The following is a 17,347-nucleotide window of genomic DNA, read 5'->3' as shown; positions in this document are numbered from 1 at the left end:
AGCGTTAACATTACCATGAGTAATAAAGAAAAGCTTACAAACACAGGCAGATGTATCAAAAAGTGTGAAGGATGTGCATGTTACTATTCAATGGCATATGAATAATTCCATAATACACTGAATATATTCTGTGTGCATGTATATCAAATACACATGTTCATCTTTGGGGAAAAAATACAAACGTATGCGATGTATGCTACACTGAGGATGCCGCTGAAACCTCAGTACAGCTTGGTCAAAAGTTTGGTCAAGCTTGGTTTCAGAAGCTCCGACACGTTCTAACCTGGAAGGCCTAGACTGGAATTGCAACATGACAGAAGGCAGCAAGGAGCTCCATTAAGTCTTTACCCAATTAAGTCCTTCTCCTCCTGCCTAACGGGAAGCAGCTTGCATGTGGCAGTACAATAAAACGCTGCTGCTCAGCTAAATCTGGAGTGGCTAGTCTCGTATCAGCTACGAAGGTAGCAGTGAGGCATCATAGCTCTCTTCGATGTCTTCAGAGAAGAGAAGCTTAGGCTGCCACACAGATTTTCTGTTACACTTTTGAAGTAATTTCCATTTTAAAGTGCTGCTGTCCTTCTACGACAACCTCTGTGTGGCCTCAATAAATGTGATGATTATGCTGCCAAGTAAAATGTCATGATCCCATAGTTCAAATTGTTGAATCTCCATTGGAGTTAGGTCCACTGATCTTCCGGTAAAATGTGGAAATGTGTGTACAGTTGTATCTCCTAGGGCTGTTAAATAACAATGTGACTCACAAGGAGAATCAATGGCGAGATTGTGCAGAACACCAGTCTAACTACTTTTATAGTAATTAAACACTAGAATTATCTAAACATTAACCCTCTCCGGTTTCTTTTGGTGGCATGTCCTAAACACACACTGTCTTGGGGGCACATAAATTCAAGTGTTTCGGCTGTGTATTTCAGATGCTTACTGCTATGACAGAAACTCCAGCTGCTGTGCTGTTCGGTTTAGGGCCTGTGTTGAAATGCTTCTTTATCTTCCCAGCTACTGAGAGCTGATGTTCATTCTCTGGAAGGCCATCGTCCTGCAGAGAAATAAAGCAAAATAAAACTTCAGAGAGAAAAGGTGAGATAAAGAAATTGCAAAGCGATTCTGATAGCACCTGTCAATATAGAAAAGTTTACAGAAAGTTTGTAATGAAACATGGGTCAATCATTGTCTCCATCAATATATCTAAGGTATTTATAAGATGAACACCCTATTATGTCACAAACCAGCCTCTCTCTTCTTCCTTACCCAATATCTTCCTCTCAAAATTTAGGTAACGTTGATTAATAATAATTGTTAAATATTGTATTATTCTTTCTACCATGTCTTAACTACCACTGGCCAGTTTGGTTATTTTTAAGTCCATTCACACCTCAAAGCTTGATAAGCTCAGACCTGTTTATGATTCTGTTCACTCATCGCACAGATTTAAAGATAACAACCTCAAAAGTAGAAAGCGCCCAAGCGATTACGGAGACCAGAGGCCCTGTTTTGGTAGGACGCAGGAAAGGCTCTCCAAAAGCCCCGAGAGACACCGATAAGGTCCTTGTCTTGCCATAAAGGTGACAAACTGGGGGGCTGTGGGGTTGGGTGAACGTTGCGGCCATGGCGAGCCCCGCGGCGAGGCAACCCCGGCAAGATGGGAGCGGAGACGTGCCCCGGTTGAGGCCCTCGGGACGGGCGAGCACGGGACCTCACCAACGCCAGGACGTTTCGCTGCGCGCGGCTGCCGGCCAGAAAGCCGCACGTTCTCAACGCGAGCTAACCCGAGGTAACAGCAGGCGCGCAACCGCACGGCCGAGCGGAGGCGGACCCGCGTTCTCGCTGCCGTGTGCTCCAAGCGAGCTCCAGCCCCGAAGCCGTGCAGATGGGCTCCCTCGGCAGAGCAAACCTGCCCACCCGCACCCAGGCGTCCTCGGCGCCGAAGCGAAGCCCGAGCAGAAAGAAAGGAGCCGGCAGTTGCGCGCAAGTCAGCGGGTTTGAATTCAAGCCCGGGAGAAGAAAGGAGGGGTTTTTTTTAGAAATTGTAAATAAGATCCTTATGCCTGAAAAAAGCGCAAAAAGCCACCGCTCGGTGAGACTTCCCCGCTAGCGGGATATGCAGGGTTTCGGGCGACAATGTGCAGAATAGGCAGAACGTGCAGGATATCAGGTCACTGGCCATCCACAGTGGTCATCCCAAGCTGGTACCGCATGGTATGTGTGGCTATCAACAGTTGAAAAAGTTCTTAAATTCCACATAAGCAAAATCCTAGCAGAATACAGGCAAACAAAAGACAAGATCAGAATACAGAGGGATGACAGACACTTCTTTCCCTGGCTTTGCAGCAATTCTGCGTGCACTCAGAGAGTTACAGAGTTGCTGCAGTAAATCATGAGTTCAGTGAGCATGTGGGAATATGAGGGAGGTTGGTTAGGGTTTGTTATTTATTTAGCTTGGGGAGTTTGTGTTTAGAGATCCCTCACTCACCCCTTCACAAAACGTCTCAGCTGGCAAAATATGGTCAAGTGCACACAGCTGCAAAACACAAAACAAAACAATACAACCCAGTAGCTGATTATTGTCTAGCACCGGGGAGTCTTGGCTTGGTGGTATATGACCCCTAAAAATAACCTGCTTTCCGCTGACCTTGCCTTTCCCAGAAGAAAGCTAGTCTGTAAAGTGAACTCTTCTTCACTAGAGGCGGCGGGGGGGGGGGGGAAACAATCATTCTCTTGGCTTTCTTGACATGAAAGCATGCCAAACGTTCATGTCGTCTTGTCAAAAGACTAAATTACGGGGAAGACAACAGTTACCAAGACTGTGGTAATATTTTATTGGTGAAGCACCACACCCACAGTTCCAGTGGCAACACGCCAGAGACACGTAGTTTGGGCTCCAGCTTTTAGATGAAATATCTTCCAGCTCAATTTAAGATGCAGCACAGGGATATATGAGAATTACTCTATTGTTATTAAATTTTCTTACTGCTGTTGGTGCTACCTGGTGTTTAGTAGTTATCTTCTGTTTTGTTCCAACATGCTTTATAAAGAAGCTAATATATATTAGCTGGCTCCTGGAATCACTTCAGCCAACAATAAAATAGATAGATATTGAGGGTGAGGGATGACAGCTGTTTAACTACGTACAAAACAGGCTGCTCTGCAGTTTAAAAAGGCAAGAAGTGAAAAAAACCCCATCAGATTCACCAGAATCAGCAGGGTAAGTTGTAGAATTGGAGAACAGGCTAAACATTGCTGACAAGAATTTCATCAGGTTGCTGTAACGGGAAGGATGTCAGCCCCCAAAGAGATTAACTGTTCCTTTCCCCAGTTTTAACCTTTTGCTGTAGGAACTACTTCTTGCAGTGGGTTAGGATCACGGAATTTCATCTCAGCTTTAGCAATCAGGACAAGATCTTTTAAAGATGACTAGTGATATTTGATGCTCAACTCTGGGAACTTTAAAGGGTCATGAGCTTCAGAAAACATTGACTGCTGACACTCTGAAAAAAGCACACTCCTGAGCACGTCTCAGAAGTTGAGCTGTCAAAATCCTTTGACAGTTTGGAAACTCTGGTCCAGAATTAGAGTTTTCACCTGGACAATGTAAACAGCTTGGGATCTTAAGATACATTTTTTTTCTTTTTATCAGCCTCCACAATATAACTTTCATGGTCTGTTTGCAAGAAATCAAAATTAAAAAAAAAAAAAAAAAAAGAGGCAGAGGGTCTTGGCATTATTTGAGAAATTAATAAACACTGTTTTCACGTTTGCACTGTTCTCTATAGCAGGAGACATCACCACTCAAAGAAAAAAGAAGTGTTAAAAAGATGGAACGAAGTTCAGGATTCCCAGACTCCTACTGCACTGAAACACTCAGATCCATTTCACAAGCCAGTTACAAGAGCTTTACTTTCCAGGTCTAAAAGCATCAGATGAATAGGTCATTATATAAATAACAGCAGAAAATTAGAGCAAATAGAAGTGCTGGAAAAGCTTTTGGACTCTGTTTCCTTTAAGGATTACAGGGAAATTTTTCTTTGGGCAGTGTCCTAGGGTGTAACCAAAAGCAGTGCAGCTGCCAAATAAGAAATGTCTTTTTAAATTAACTTCCTTACAAATGTTCAGCTTATTACTATTTACTGCTTGGTTATTCATTTCTTTTGCACACAAATTTCCAAGGCAGACATGGTTAAGGAAATATGTAAAAGCTCCAGTTTCCTTAATTCTTTTTAGGCTGGTGTGTGCCATCTTGCTCATTCAGCAACAACACACCACATTTTATACTGATTATTTTAACAGAGAAGGATTTACAGAAGGCAATCCAACCCCTTCAGCATTCATAGCTCAATGCTGTATTAGGAAATATTTACTACTTATACAACAAAAAGAGAGTAGGTTTGTCCTGTAACTGGTATAGTATAATTCAGGTTATCAATATCATCAATGTTTAAAATGCCAGACCTCAAGCTGCCAGCCTCTTTTGTAATTCTTTGGCTTTGCAAAGAATTTGAGCAGGTAAAGGAAAGAGCTGGGGTCCCTGTAGGGGAAGTCTAAACTGATGGATTTGTTTCCAGGTCTAAGTGTACTGCATAGGAGAGATAAATCCAAATAAACTAAATGGAGGGGGCAAGGAACTGCTGCTGAATTGCATTTAGAATTCAAGATCTCCATCTGTGGCAGTGGCACGTAGCCAATATCTTTTCAGGTTCTGTTTTTTTTGAATTGAAACCAGCTGGGATATTATTGACATAGGAACTGCTTTACTGGTCTGACTCTGACCATAACAAGTTTTGCAGTTTCCAAGAGGATTCCAGCTATTTTTATAGCAAAAACTGAAACTGAAATGAGGGTTGGCTCCTACTGAAACTGTCAAAGCACATTCCAGGAATCTCAGCAATTTACCAAGTAATCACATAGTAAGCAGCTATAAAGTAGAATGGTTATTTACAATCTACAAAATGGTTTTATACAGTGTAAGCAGTTACAACACTTCTATCAAAGGTTTGATCAAAGAGAGAAAATGTTTCTTAAAATTGTCGAAGAAAACACATGCCTGCTTTTCAAGCCAGCTGTCCTATCTAGTATTTTTGCTGCAAGTTTACCACTCTATGAATAGGTTCAAAACCGAAATAAGAAAAGGGAAAGTCAAGTCCAGCATTTGATGCCATGGAAAAGTATTTAAAGAGGTTATCTGGGAAAAGGGAGTGTTAGGTGAAAACTCCATGTGCCATTTCTTCTCAGAAAGACAGTATTTTACGAAAGTTGCAGACAATTGCTCAGGTAATTATGACACAGAGGTCGCAGAGCCTTTTATAAACAGGTACGAGTATATGAATTCCCTGTCCTGAAGCTGGGAAAATGAAAGCATTTTTATGAAAGCATTTAAGCACCTGTTTCAACTCAGCCATGTTCTTATTTCTCCTGAAGTGAACTAGGATTTTAGTGCCATCTAGTTAATTTTCTGCCTAATATTAAGCACTTCCATGTGTGATGCCTTGAAATTGGAGCGACCTTTGGAATGTGCTCAAGCACTTTCCTGAACTGGTCCAAGTGCTGGCTTTTCTCCTTCCAGAAAAAATATCTGGAGGAATCATAAGAGAATTCAAAAGAGGTTTTGATCTGCGTTATGAACTATCGTTAGCGTATTGCTGAAGACAAAATACTGATTCATCTCAGTTGCTAAAAGCAGCAATTGGACAGAAAAGAAGAAATCACAGAACTGTCGTGGAATATGTGTTTCACTTATTTATGGACAGAACTGCTACAGGTTTTGATTGCAAAGAATTATAATCAGCACAAAACTACAAGAAGTGCAGCAGAGCTAGACCAAAGGTGAATTGAACACAGAATCTTGTTTCCAACAGTGCATCGTAGTCACTGTTCATGAAATAGTACATTTAACGAAGACAAGTAGATCTTGAACTTTCCCAGGTATAGCCTCTAGTTTCTGCCAACCAAGTACTTAAGCACTTTGTGAGACACGAGTTGTGTCCAGACCACCACACTTAATAGGCACCAACGGGTTCATCCTCCAAAAACGTATCAAACCCTCTTTTGAATCCATTTATACTTGGCCTCTACAGCATCCTCTGGCAAAGGGCTCCCCATTTTAACTTACTGCACAGAAACCCAGGAATTTGCCAGGGTTCTTGGTTAGTGGAGCTCCGGAGCGTTAAAAGACTCCAGCCCCAGCCCCTTCCCGGCCCTCCCCACGAGCAGGCAGCAGCGAGGGCAGGGAGCGGACCCTCGTGCCGCCTGCAATCACCATCGCGTTACCGACAAAGAGCCGCACCTCTTCTTCTCAACACATCTCGCGAAAACGGCTTCCTAAAATACACCACGGTGTAACTGAAGCCAAAGAAAAACCCAAAACCAAAAAGGTGTCCGGGGGGAGCGTTAACGGTCCCAATGTATTTTTCAGGAAAAGAGGAAGATTAGCGACCACATCCTTAACGTGGCGTAAGCAAGCGATGTTTCCGTAACCTCCGCAGCAGTGCGCAGACCGCCGCTGCGGGCGACCCGGCCGCTCTGCGGCTTCTGATCAGTCGCTCCCATCTCTTCCTCAGCAGCGCTCCAGAAATCCCCGCCTCTCCTCCTCCCGTGGAGACAGACAGACACCTCAGTCACCAAAAGTCATTATAAACTGTGACAGAACACTACGTGCAAGGACGGCACCTGGCACCAAAGAAAATTAATATTTCAGCTGCTTGAATGTCATCTTAAAAATGAAAAGACTTTCAGCAGACATTGTCCGGGATCCTTGCACTCTTCATACACTGCAGAAGTGCTCTGCATGATAATAGCATTTACAATTAAAAAAAAATGGTTTGGGCAATAAGCGAGCCTCCAAGACTAGAGCATATACTTGGTAAACACTTAATGGGTCACCACTATTCTGGGCTCTATGGAGGGCACTTTCATTAAAAAAGATTAACATTTGAGGTTAGTGTATATTTGAATTTTTAGAAGAGTGGTTTAGAGAGAAAAAGATTTTGGATACAGCAGCTGAGGGACCAAATAGTATTCCAGGGAGGACTGCACACTCAGACTTGCAACAAACAAAACGAAACATCATTTCTTCCTCCTTTAAATTTTTTTCTCTGCTCATCCCAATTGTATTTTTTTTCTCAATCTTCCCTTCTGAATTTGAATCTGGATTTTCTCCAATTTTTCTTTCTTGTCATCCAAATATTTTAATACATATCAAATAGTCTGAAATAATCAACAAATATTAAGTAGTGTCCTTGTCTCAACATTAATTAAAGAGAAATCTCTATTTTCTGCCAGATTTATCCGTATGCCACCTCACTGACTACCACTTTTATGGCAAATGTCCAGTCGCTTAGAGACAAGCCAGGATACATAAATAGCTATTTCATGGTAACTCAGATTAAATGGATATGGCTGCACATAAATATATGTATATTTCAACGTCAGAAGCTAAATATGATTCTAAAGGTTTCCCTGTTTCATGCCGGATCAAGTAGGCTTAACACTATGGACTATATTTCAATAGCTCTTAATCATGACTGTCAGATTTTTGAGTCCATCTGATTTTAGGAGAGCAAAATGTGTCGCTGAACCTGCAAGCTGATTGTTAGAGGTATAAATTTGTCAAGTGTGGTTGAGATTTGTTGAAAACCTGGCCCAAAATATTTCAGAGAAATTGCAGCTGAGCATGCATAAAATAGTGAATACTCCAAGGTATGCTTGATATACTAAACCAGCCTGTAACCCAGCTTATTTCCAGTTATCTCTGTGGCATTTTTAGAATCTGCTGGCTCCAAAAGGGCATAGAAAGGACTTGACAGAAAAGAGCTCAAAGGTGCCAAATTACTAGCAGCATCTACAAGCCTGAAAATACTTACATTAACCCATGGATGCTCAAGAACTTGCAAGGCTGAGAATCGCAGATCTACATCTACTTGAAGCATCATTGTGATTAGTTCCTGAGAAATGGAATACTGGGTCAAATTTAAAGAACATTTTTAAAGAACAAATCAACATTTAATTCACTAAAGTGCTCTTCAACTGATTATGTAAGGGTGCTCCAAGAGAGAGTGAACTACCAACTGCAGAAATATATTAAGATTATTTAAAAAAAAGAACTATGAACTGCTGAACTTCAAGCTGAACTTTTAAATCAATATCTAACAGTACCTTGAAAAGCTAGAAGACAGTTCTGAGTTACAGTTTTGTAGCCACTGTTTAAGAGAAAAGCACTTAATACATAATGTACAAAACAGATGGTTGCATGAAATTAGGTTAGCTTCCCATTAAGAAAAAGCCAATTCCTCTGTAGGAAAAAAGCCAGCAAATCTCAAATTTTACTTTAAGCTCTTGTATAAATGACATAGAAGATATTAAAAAAAACCAACCACTTAAACCCATTATTTTTCATCCTCTGATTTTCTCTGCAATTACCTAGTTTTCAACTAGCATGCAAATAAACATATATCTAATTCCACCAGTGAGTGGAGTGCACAGAAAACAGGTTGGCAGTATGACAGCAAGTAAAGGGGTATCACCAAAGACCGAAGTTAATAATTCTTAGTGGCAAGGAGAAGTTAAATGAATAGGTTAATGCTTCAAGACAGAAATTTTAGACTGAACTATTTGGAAGAACTAGTTTCACAGGAGAACACCATTGGCAAAGGACTTGCAGAGTTCTCATTAATGATGGTATGAAATAAAGCCTGTTACAACACAATGATGTGGTTTAGAGGACTTCTTCCAACTCTATGACTGTATCTCATTCGTTAACCTCATTAGTTAACAGGCTAAAACGCTAGTCCTAATCACCGTCCACATATCTGTAAAAGCAGGATGTAACTCTCCAAAGAATGGAGATTCAGAATGTAGAACGCTGTCTCATGACCTGCATCCACCTCCAAATTTCATATTTTTTTTGGTGATTAATTAAACACTGTCAGACTGAAAGAAATAGGAAGATAGTTTTGCCTGGATTTGCCTTACAGGCTACAGAAGTAAACTGGCAGAAATTAAGCACTTATCTACAGGATGAACATATGGATAGCTTTATGTTTTGGCTTTCTTTTTTCTTTACATACACATATGTATTCTCTCTCTCTCTCTCTCTCTCTCTCCATGACTATAGTGAATACCAGATCCCTAGAGAATCTATGAGTTAAACTGTTGCTCCAGTGCACTAATGAGAGTTAAAAAACTTGATCGGCTCTGCAAGTATAATGAACTCTGTCAGGATCTGTATCTGAAAAGGATCCTATCTGCCTTAGCACACCTCGAGCTCTACCTCCCTTGTGCCATGTGCCAAGAGGCTGTGGCCCATGAACCGGTGGCCAGAACGAGTCTGTATTTCATAGCACGGTGACAACATTAAGCGGTCACAGGCAATGCGAGGCGTGGTTCTTTGGCAGAAAGAAACAACAGACATATCATCTAATGGGATTAACAAGGGGAAAACAGCCTCCCTATAATATTATTATATAATATTCAAAGGCTCCAGGTTGGTACCTGGTCCCCATCATAAGTACATATAAAGCACAGTCCCAGGGAGCTTTCAAGCTAAGAAGTGTAGGTCAAGCAAAATTACTTAAAATTTTTCTTGATCAGTAAGGGCTGCTGGTGTCTCTGTTGTGTGAGACATCAAATGGAGACGGGGTCCATTTCAGAACCACCTGGAGTCTAACAGACAGACAGTGACCAAGCGACAACATACTTGGTGACCCAGAGGAATTTATAGGTGCAGGAAGAGATGCATGAGACATGTCAAATACAGCACTGTGAAAGAACAACACGCATTAGCTACTGGCATGGGGAATAATACTGGAGAAGAAAGCATCATCAACTATAAAACCCACCTTTGCGGAGTCAGAAACGTTGTCCCAGTATGGAGATGGAAAATCCACCTGTCCCATCAAAATCTGATCAAAAAGCACTTCTTGGTCATCTCCACTTCTGTAAAGTAAAAACCAAACAAAAACAACAACAAAACCCACAGAGAAATTATTTCCAGAGCTGGTTTCAATAGGCTTCTTGAAATTGCTTTTAACTGGTGATCACTTAGTATGCTTTTGGAAGCTGTGGATTCCCCCCAAGCATACAACCATGGGTGTGAATGGTGAGATCATAAAACAAAGTGCATTTGGTACATTCTTTCTGAGGTAACCTGCTTGTCTTTAGGATTGTCAACAACTTTGCAATTACTCTGAGGAGGAGAAAAGATCTGACATGTCCTTATTAGTGGCTTACATTTTAATTACCATTTACTGACCACAAAATATGTTGTATTTAGTCCATGAAAGAAGATGCTTATTTCATTGTGTATTTTAAACATCAGGCAAAGGCACCCAGAACCCGTAATGGAGACTCTGGTTTTGTAAAGTAATGAAGTTTAAACTAAAATAAACAAACACGAGGCAGAGATTTTACAGTAAAGTCACAGAAATGTATGGGGTTTGTGTAAATTACTATGCAGAGCACAGGAAAAAAACAAACCCTACGAGCAGAGAACCTTTTCCAGTGGGAATCTCTGTGCTTAGTGCAAAACCAGCACAGGGACCAATTCACAGAACAAGGATGGTTGAATAGATCAGTCCATACCCACGGAACGGAGGAAAACCACAGAGCAGGATGTAAGTAATCACACCCGCTGCCCAGATGTCCACCTTCAAGCCATATCTAGAAGTGTGAGAGACATGGTTAGAGACATCCGACTCCTATGAACTACAGTACAAGAACAGAGGAAACATTGTCAGAATTACTAATAATTTCTTACACATTCTCATCCAGTCTTTCTCTATGTCCTACCTACCTATCTAATTCCGCTTTCAGATCTTTTTTACATCTTAAAACTACATTAGATGAGGGTGTAGGAGTGCACAGAAGATGTGCTGTATTCTTGAGCCAGAGAGTGATGCCTACCAACATGAAGCCTGCAATGGTGACACAGGCTGCTCAAGCCAGCAGGCATTTACTCTGTGAAACAAATCAGAAGAAGAGGACAATGTGATAACGAAATGAAGTTAAGTGAATGGTAATTAGCAGTCTCTGGGGACAGCTAAGAATTACTTTTATTGTATCTGCAAATGGCTAGTTACTAACTCAGTGTTAAGCTGAGAAGTTTGAGGCCAACAACTGGCAGAGGAACCTGATGTAACTCCAAAGTTGGCCCTGCTCTGGACAAGATAGCTTCCAGAGGTCCCTTCCAACAAAATTGTTCTATGAGCCATGATTCTGCATCATATCCAAGCAAAGGCAGCATAAAAATCTCAACTGCAAGAACTCCTGCCTGGCACACTGGCGAGAACGCGCTCCGCTGCGTACACATGAATGAATCATCACTAGAAGTGATTTACCCAGTTTCAGCAATGATTTCTGGAGCTACATATGTTGGGGTCCCACAAACAGTATATAGAGGTCCATCCACAATTGTTGCTAGGCCAAAGTCTCCTAGCTTCAGGGACTTGCTTCCATCTTGGTGTTCATAAACCTAAACCAGGAGGAAAATTCAAAGGTTTAACACAATACCATCAAGGTAACTACTATGTCATTTACTAACATAAGGAATTTCAGCTTCTTAGATAACACAACAGCAACTGCACTGATCGCAGCAACAGATTCTTCTCTGTGTACTGAAGTCACAAGATGCAAACCTGGCTGGACTATTTCACCTAAAACCACTGTCCTTTCCTTGGATGACTGTTAAACACCAATCAGTGTCTTAGTGGTATGTTACCATCATCATCGACAGACGTAGGTAGGGCTGTTAATAAGTAGACATGAAAATCCTGTCTTAAAACATGGTCTTCACAGCAGCAGCATGATCTTCATGGGTTTTTATAGGTGCAAAGGGAGATTAAGACATAGTCACAAGAAAAAAGCCAGAAACATCAGTAAAAAATACACAATTTTAGAAGCTGGCAAAAGAACAACCCCAAACCTGCAAACACTGAAAACTTACCAAAAAATGTGTAAAATAAAAGGGACTAAAATGTATCTAAATGAAACGCTAGACTGTGAGTCTTTCTTTAATCCAGCTGCTGGTTTGGGTTCTTGCTTCCCATTTTGAAATTGTTTATGACGCTATTTAATGTTGTTTACCACAACAGCACCTTAAAAAATGGAAACAGCCTACAGGAGGCCTTCTTGAAGTATATGTGCATCACTTTATTATTTTGCAACCCAGATCAAAGCTCCATGCAGGCTGACTCACCACTAGTGATATCCTGACAACAATTAGCACTAACACTGTGCAAAAATCAAACCCAAAATCATCCTTCACAGCCATCTTGACCAGCTACTCCTACATCAGAAATCACATTTGTCTACAACTGTTCGCAAAGGAAAATCCTACATTTTTTTCTTACAAAAATACAATAAATTCTACAACGGACGCTTGAACAGTTCACTTGGTGCAAAAATGAAATCTTGAAGTCTCTCACCGCTGTTTGCTACAGATCTGCTATAGCTCATAATAATTAGTTATATTATACAGGTCCCCATTTTCTCATTTGTCAAGTCATGTCTAGAGAGAAAACCCCTCTCTGTCCTGAATCCCTGCTACCAAGTGATACAGCCACAAGCAGGCATTCAGAATACACAAAATTCTTCTCCCTTCCTTATGCTATTTTTAAAAATACAACTGGATCTTTAAGAGGACCAGCAATTTGATATGGATTCACATTTCTCTGCTACTAAGCCAGAAAAAAAAAAGACAGGCTTATAGAAAACCACTGGAAAAAAAGCAATTATGGTTTTATTAAAAACACAGATTGTTAAATACATCTGGTTCCTGAAACTAAAGAAAGTGCTCTCTGAAATGGCTGTAATAAATCTAATTTCAACAACAGTTTTAATTAAAGGCTAGAGACTAGAGCTTTAAATATTCATTTGCTGAAAAATGTAAAGTGTGCACTTAGACATCAAGAGCTGAATCCAGTCTAATTAGCAGCTCATATTCTATTTCATGCGGTTATCTTTTACAAGGCCCTCTCTGAGTTGTGTTAACTTAGTGAACATTCACAAGTTCCTTCCTTCAACACACTGCACCTTGTGTGACTCATATATCCTAGAAATTAATCATGGAAGAGGCTTGTTTGGCAATATTTACCAATGCAGAAGGTTTGGTACTGTGCATTTTCTAGTATTTTGCCCCATCTGTTTCCAGGAATTACTTTCCTTGGAAAACTACTTCAGTTGACTTGTAAAACTGAAGAAAGTAACTTTTCCTCACCCTGTTATAACTCCATATAAAAAGGAGCCCAATGTGAAGCTGTGGTATGCTACTTGCCAGTCAAGGAATGTGAAAGATAATTTAATGCTCATGTTATTCAGAACACTATATGAGTTCCACTGCATTTAAATACGGGAGGGCAATTAAAGAAATGGGGATTAGTGCAAATTACCCACTATGTAGTGCTTTCACTGTTTTAACTAAGCAATAAAACTGTGTAATTGTACAACACTAATTGAATGCAGCCACACATAATTGTGTGCCACCATATGTATCCTATTACTATAAAGAGTGTCAGTATTTTCTAAGCCGCTCTTGTGATCAGTGCAGATGGCAACAGTCAGAGAATTTGTTCTCTAGGGTTTATTATATGGCTATAAAGACATCCCATGACTTGACAAAATAAACGTGCTAAATAGCAGCAATTATGAAAAATGTTCCAATTAAAACATGGAAGACACTCTCTAGAGAACAAAAAAAATGCTAAAAAATCACAGGTATTGAGCATACCCTAAACCCTTGGACAGTTGCCTGTTAGGTGGGCTTTGCATGCCCTGAGGATAATACGCAATATTTGAGCACTTATAGAAATAACTGGCGTTGCACATAGGACATTGAGACAGGTTCACACACACAAAGTTTATCAGCAGGGTCTGTAGCGGATGGCACACATCCGCTCTAAGCATGAAAGCTACTTTTGGGGAAAAGGAAAAAACCAAAGGAGGCGAATGGGAAAGCTCTCCGAGGAGCCGGGAAGAGGTGCAGTAAGGATGCTCCAGATGAGCATCCTCCTCTGGGTGCCCTCTCCAGAGCAGCGTGTTCCCTTTCACCCCCCCGTATTTTTCCCGTAGTAACTTTATAGCTTTTGTCAGGCCTTGCTCATCCTCCCTGTCATTTTTTCCTGCTAATGGGGCTGTTAGCCTTAGGGCATGTATTGGTCGGGGCAGACGCTGCTCCCCCCACACAGCCCCCCGGTTAGCTGCTCTGCTGTGGGCAGGCCTGGTATAGGCTCCCCTAAAACTAAAGCTACAACCCACGGGTAGGAAAAGCAGCGGGGGGAAAGGGCCGATTCCCACACCGGTGGCCGGGAGAACCTGCTATAACAACACTAGTGGGGTTTGCAGGTGCGAGACGGTGACAGTAATGGCGTGACAGCAACACCGCAAGAACAACAAGGGAAAAATACTGCCGTGACCACTTAGGTGAAGGGTTACAGAGCTACAAGCAAAAGGCGGGCTGCAGAAGGCAAGCTGAAGGTCTTTAGCAACAGAAAGGCTGACCCGGATGGCATTTTGCAAGTGTTTTATAAATGCCACAAAAATAACCCTAACTGCGATCTTGTGACACAAGGAACTACCCATCCCATTTGACAGATAAGAAGATAGAAGTAGAAGGGTCGAGAGACGCTAAGGCCACAGACAGCCAATGCCAGAGGCAGGGTCAGCACTCAGGTAAGGCTGGTTCCAAAGCACTCTTCTAAAACAGCATTCGTTTTTTTCAAGGACCTGATAAAGCTTAGAGAATTAATACAATTTGTGAATCAAATGCTGGCTTTTGAGGGTTAGGATGCTGCAGGAGGTTAACTGCTGCATCCTCACTGCCCAGTATCAATATCAATGTAGGACCTTTACATACGCAGAACACCAGAAAAATCCCTCAGAAACAATTTCAGCTACAGCGCAAACAGTGTGATCTTTCCTGGTAGTGGGTAATTACCAGAGATGGCTGGGCAGGCAAATCTAAACCTCTCCCTGTTGCCCCCACCTCCTGCCTACCTTCCTCTCCCCCCCCCAAACTTCACTCTACCATTGTCAGACTTCAGGCGTTTAGAGACGTGATAAGACAGCCTCAGCTGTAAAAATCCCACTCCCTGGAAGTTTAGTGAGATCTGCTTGAGTCAACTTTCCCATAACGCCTCTTCGGTGTCAAGCAGGACTAAATGCACTAAGAAAGAAACCTATGTCAGCTGGAGAACACAACTGCTGCGCTCGAGAGTGCACAATTCTCAGCAATGCCCATGGCATGTTTTCCACTGTCTTCAGTGGATAGGGCTCATACAGATCCAGTCAGGAAAAGGAAGATTTAGGCTATTTGAGAAAGTGGCCTAATAAAAAGGATTATTTGGGATATGCAGCAGGAAAAGGAAGGACACTGAAGTCTCCTCCTGGCTGTGCTCTGACGTACTACATGACTAGGGCACAACATTTACACCCACCATGTTTGTAAAACTGAACTGCTGCTAATGACTCCGGCAGCTGCAGAAGTACAGAATAGTCTATTGACGCCAGAACACCTCTGTATCTGAGAAGCTTGAAATTATACTGCAGCTTACTAAAAGGTCACTTCTAGTGATCACTGGAACAACTCTGCTGCTGCGTCCTGGGGAACAGTCTAGACATCCCAGCTTACATTACTGGACTTTTTATGATAGCTGTTATCCTTAGGAGAGCTTTACAGTGCTAAGGTTAAAATTAAAAGACCAATGACTTAAAAGACTGAAATAAACTTGGCGGGTGTGTGGAAGGAGGGAGAAGCGCAGACCTTCTCTCACACACTTCCAAGTTATCAACAATACCGAAAGCCGAATCTTTACTTACCAGTAGATTCTCCGGCTTGATATCCCTGTGGACAATGTTCAGGCTGTGGAGATATTTGATGGCACTGGCCAGATTGTAAAGCATCCCACTGGCATCCCGCTCTGTATATTTGTTGGTGGAAGTAATAGCATCAAAAAGATCTCCTCCCTGGAGCAAAATGACCATGGCATATGAGCAATACTGCTTATGAAATGACTGAAAAATTTAGGGCAGATCAAGGAGCATCATTTATAGAGGAGGAGGAGGAGGAGGAGGAGGGAGGAGCAGTACAGTTTCCTTGCTGCTATAAACTAGGGGTACTGTGATGACATCCCCCACCATGGCAGCTGAACATATCAGTAATTCAGAACCATTTGTCATGGCTTAGTTGGTCAGCCAAGAGGCCGGAGTCTCTCCTGCAAACCATTCCCACCTGCTGCTGCTTTTGTAACACGTCCAGCACTTGCCAACCTGTGTGCTCAGAGCCCCTCTTGCAAATTTCTGGCATGCCTACATACTTGCCTGTCACGATGCCACATACCAACCCTTGCCACTCTTTATTATAATCACAAACTGGCTGACATCGAATTTGTGCCCAAAGCCTGACTGAGCTCCAGAAAGATGAGGGAACTCTGAGTAAAACTCAAACCAGCTACCTGTCATCACTGCTAGCATATTTTAAAAGTCTGTTTCCATCTCATAAAACTTTGAAAATGTGGATTTTAGAAAGCTCTTTCTCTACACAAGAGGTGGAGTTTTTGGTAGTGTGATGCTTCCTGCAGCTAATACTGAAGCACTTTCCAGCATATATGTCAGACAATCATACTGGAAGACACTTAAGAATTAACATCAGCGTTTCACCACAGCTACAAATACAGACGGCAGCTTGTGCCATTTCCAGCTCATCGTGCTATCTAATTCAGCTAAAAGCTATGTCCAGTCAAAGAAAAACAAGAAAACAAGAGAGAAAGAAAGAAAGAAAGAAAGAAAAGACGGAAAATTAAGTGGAAGTCCTCAAAGTTGAAATGATCTTCACCAGGAACTGAGGCAGCCATGACATTTGGACTGTATTTCCAGAGCTGAGCTGGCAGGCGGGAAGAAGAACATGTAAGTGCTTGGCAAAAGACCAAAAAATAAGTTTAAAGAAGAGATTAAGGAGGAAGCTTGACAGAGCGGAGGAAAAAACAAACATCTTTTGAGAGACACTACTCAGAGGTATTGGGCCTTCGGCCAAAATCAAAGCAGCACCATAAAGAAAACACAGACCAACAAAAAAAAAAAAAAAAAAAAAAAAAAAAGAGGAGGGAAAGGATAATTCTGCAAAAACAATGCAAAAAATCCCTGCTGCAGTCAAAACATCAAGGAAAAAAAAAATCACAGGAGACTGTATTTTAAAGAAAAAGCAGGTATTTTCTGAAGGCAACAGAGGAGTCCCAGCTTTGCCAACTCTCATGATTTTATCTATAGCCTCAAGTTATTTGCTGGGGTTTTTTAAGGCTCAGATCCAGAGTAAACACTGTTTTCACTAAGAGAATGGAGGAGGGCAAAGAAA

At 41.6% G+C, this 17,347-nt stretch overlaps 1 protein-coding gene across 4 annotated transcripts in view; it reads right to left on the bottom strand.

Moving 5' to 3' along the window:
- DCLK1 (doublecortin like kinase 1) overlaps positions 1-17,347 on the bottom strand; it is a 249,989-nt gene that overhangs the window by 19,080 nt on the left and 213,562 nt on the right. For all 4 annotated transcript variants that reach the window (XM_030042331.2, XM_030042330.2, XM_041118428.1 and 1 more), the window contains 6 exons: positions 15,817-15,963; positions 11,343-11,476; positions 10,588-10,665; positions 9,846-9,942; positions 7,872-7,952; positions 941-1,054 (listed from right to left, as the gene is read on the bottom strand). In XM_030042331.2, coding sequence (XP_029898191.1) covers positions 941-1,054; positions 7,872-7,952; positions 9,846-9,942; positions 10,588-10,665; positions 11,343-11,476; positions 15,817-15,963 — 651 coding nt within the window. The remainder of the gene's footprint in view (positions 1-940; positions 1,055-7,871; positions 7,953-9,845; positions 9,943-10,587; positions 10,666-11,342; positions 11,477-15,816; positions 15,964-17,347) is intronic.

The sequence above is a fragment of the Aquila chrysaetos genome, chromosome 19 (genome assembly GCF_900496995.4).
Source record: "Aquila chrysaetos chrysaetos chromosome 19, bAquChr1.4, whole genome shotgun sequence".
NCBI classification, from domain to species: Eukaryota; Metazoa; Chordata; class Aves; order Accipitriformes; family Accipitridae; genus Aquila; species Aquila chrysaetos.
Note: the sequence above shows the minus strand (reverse complement) of the source record. Positions and strands in the feature narration are given on the sequence as shown.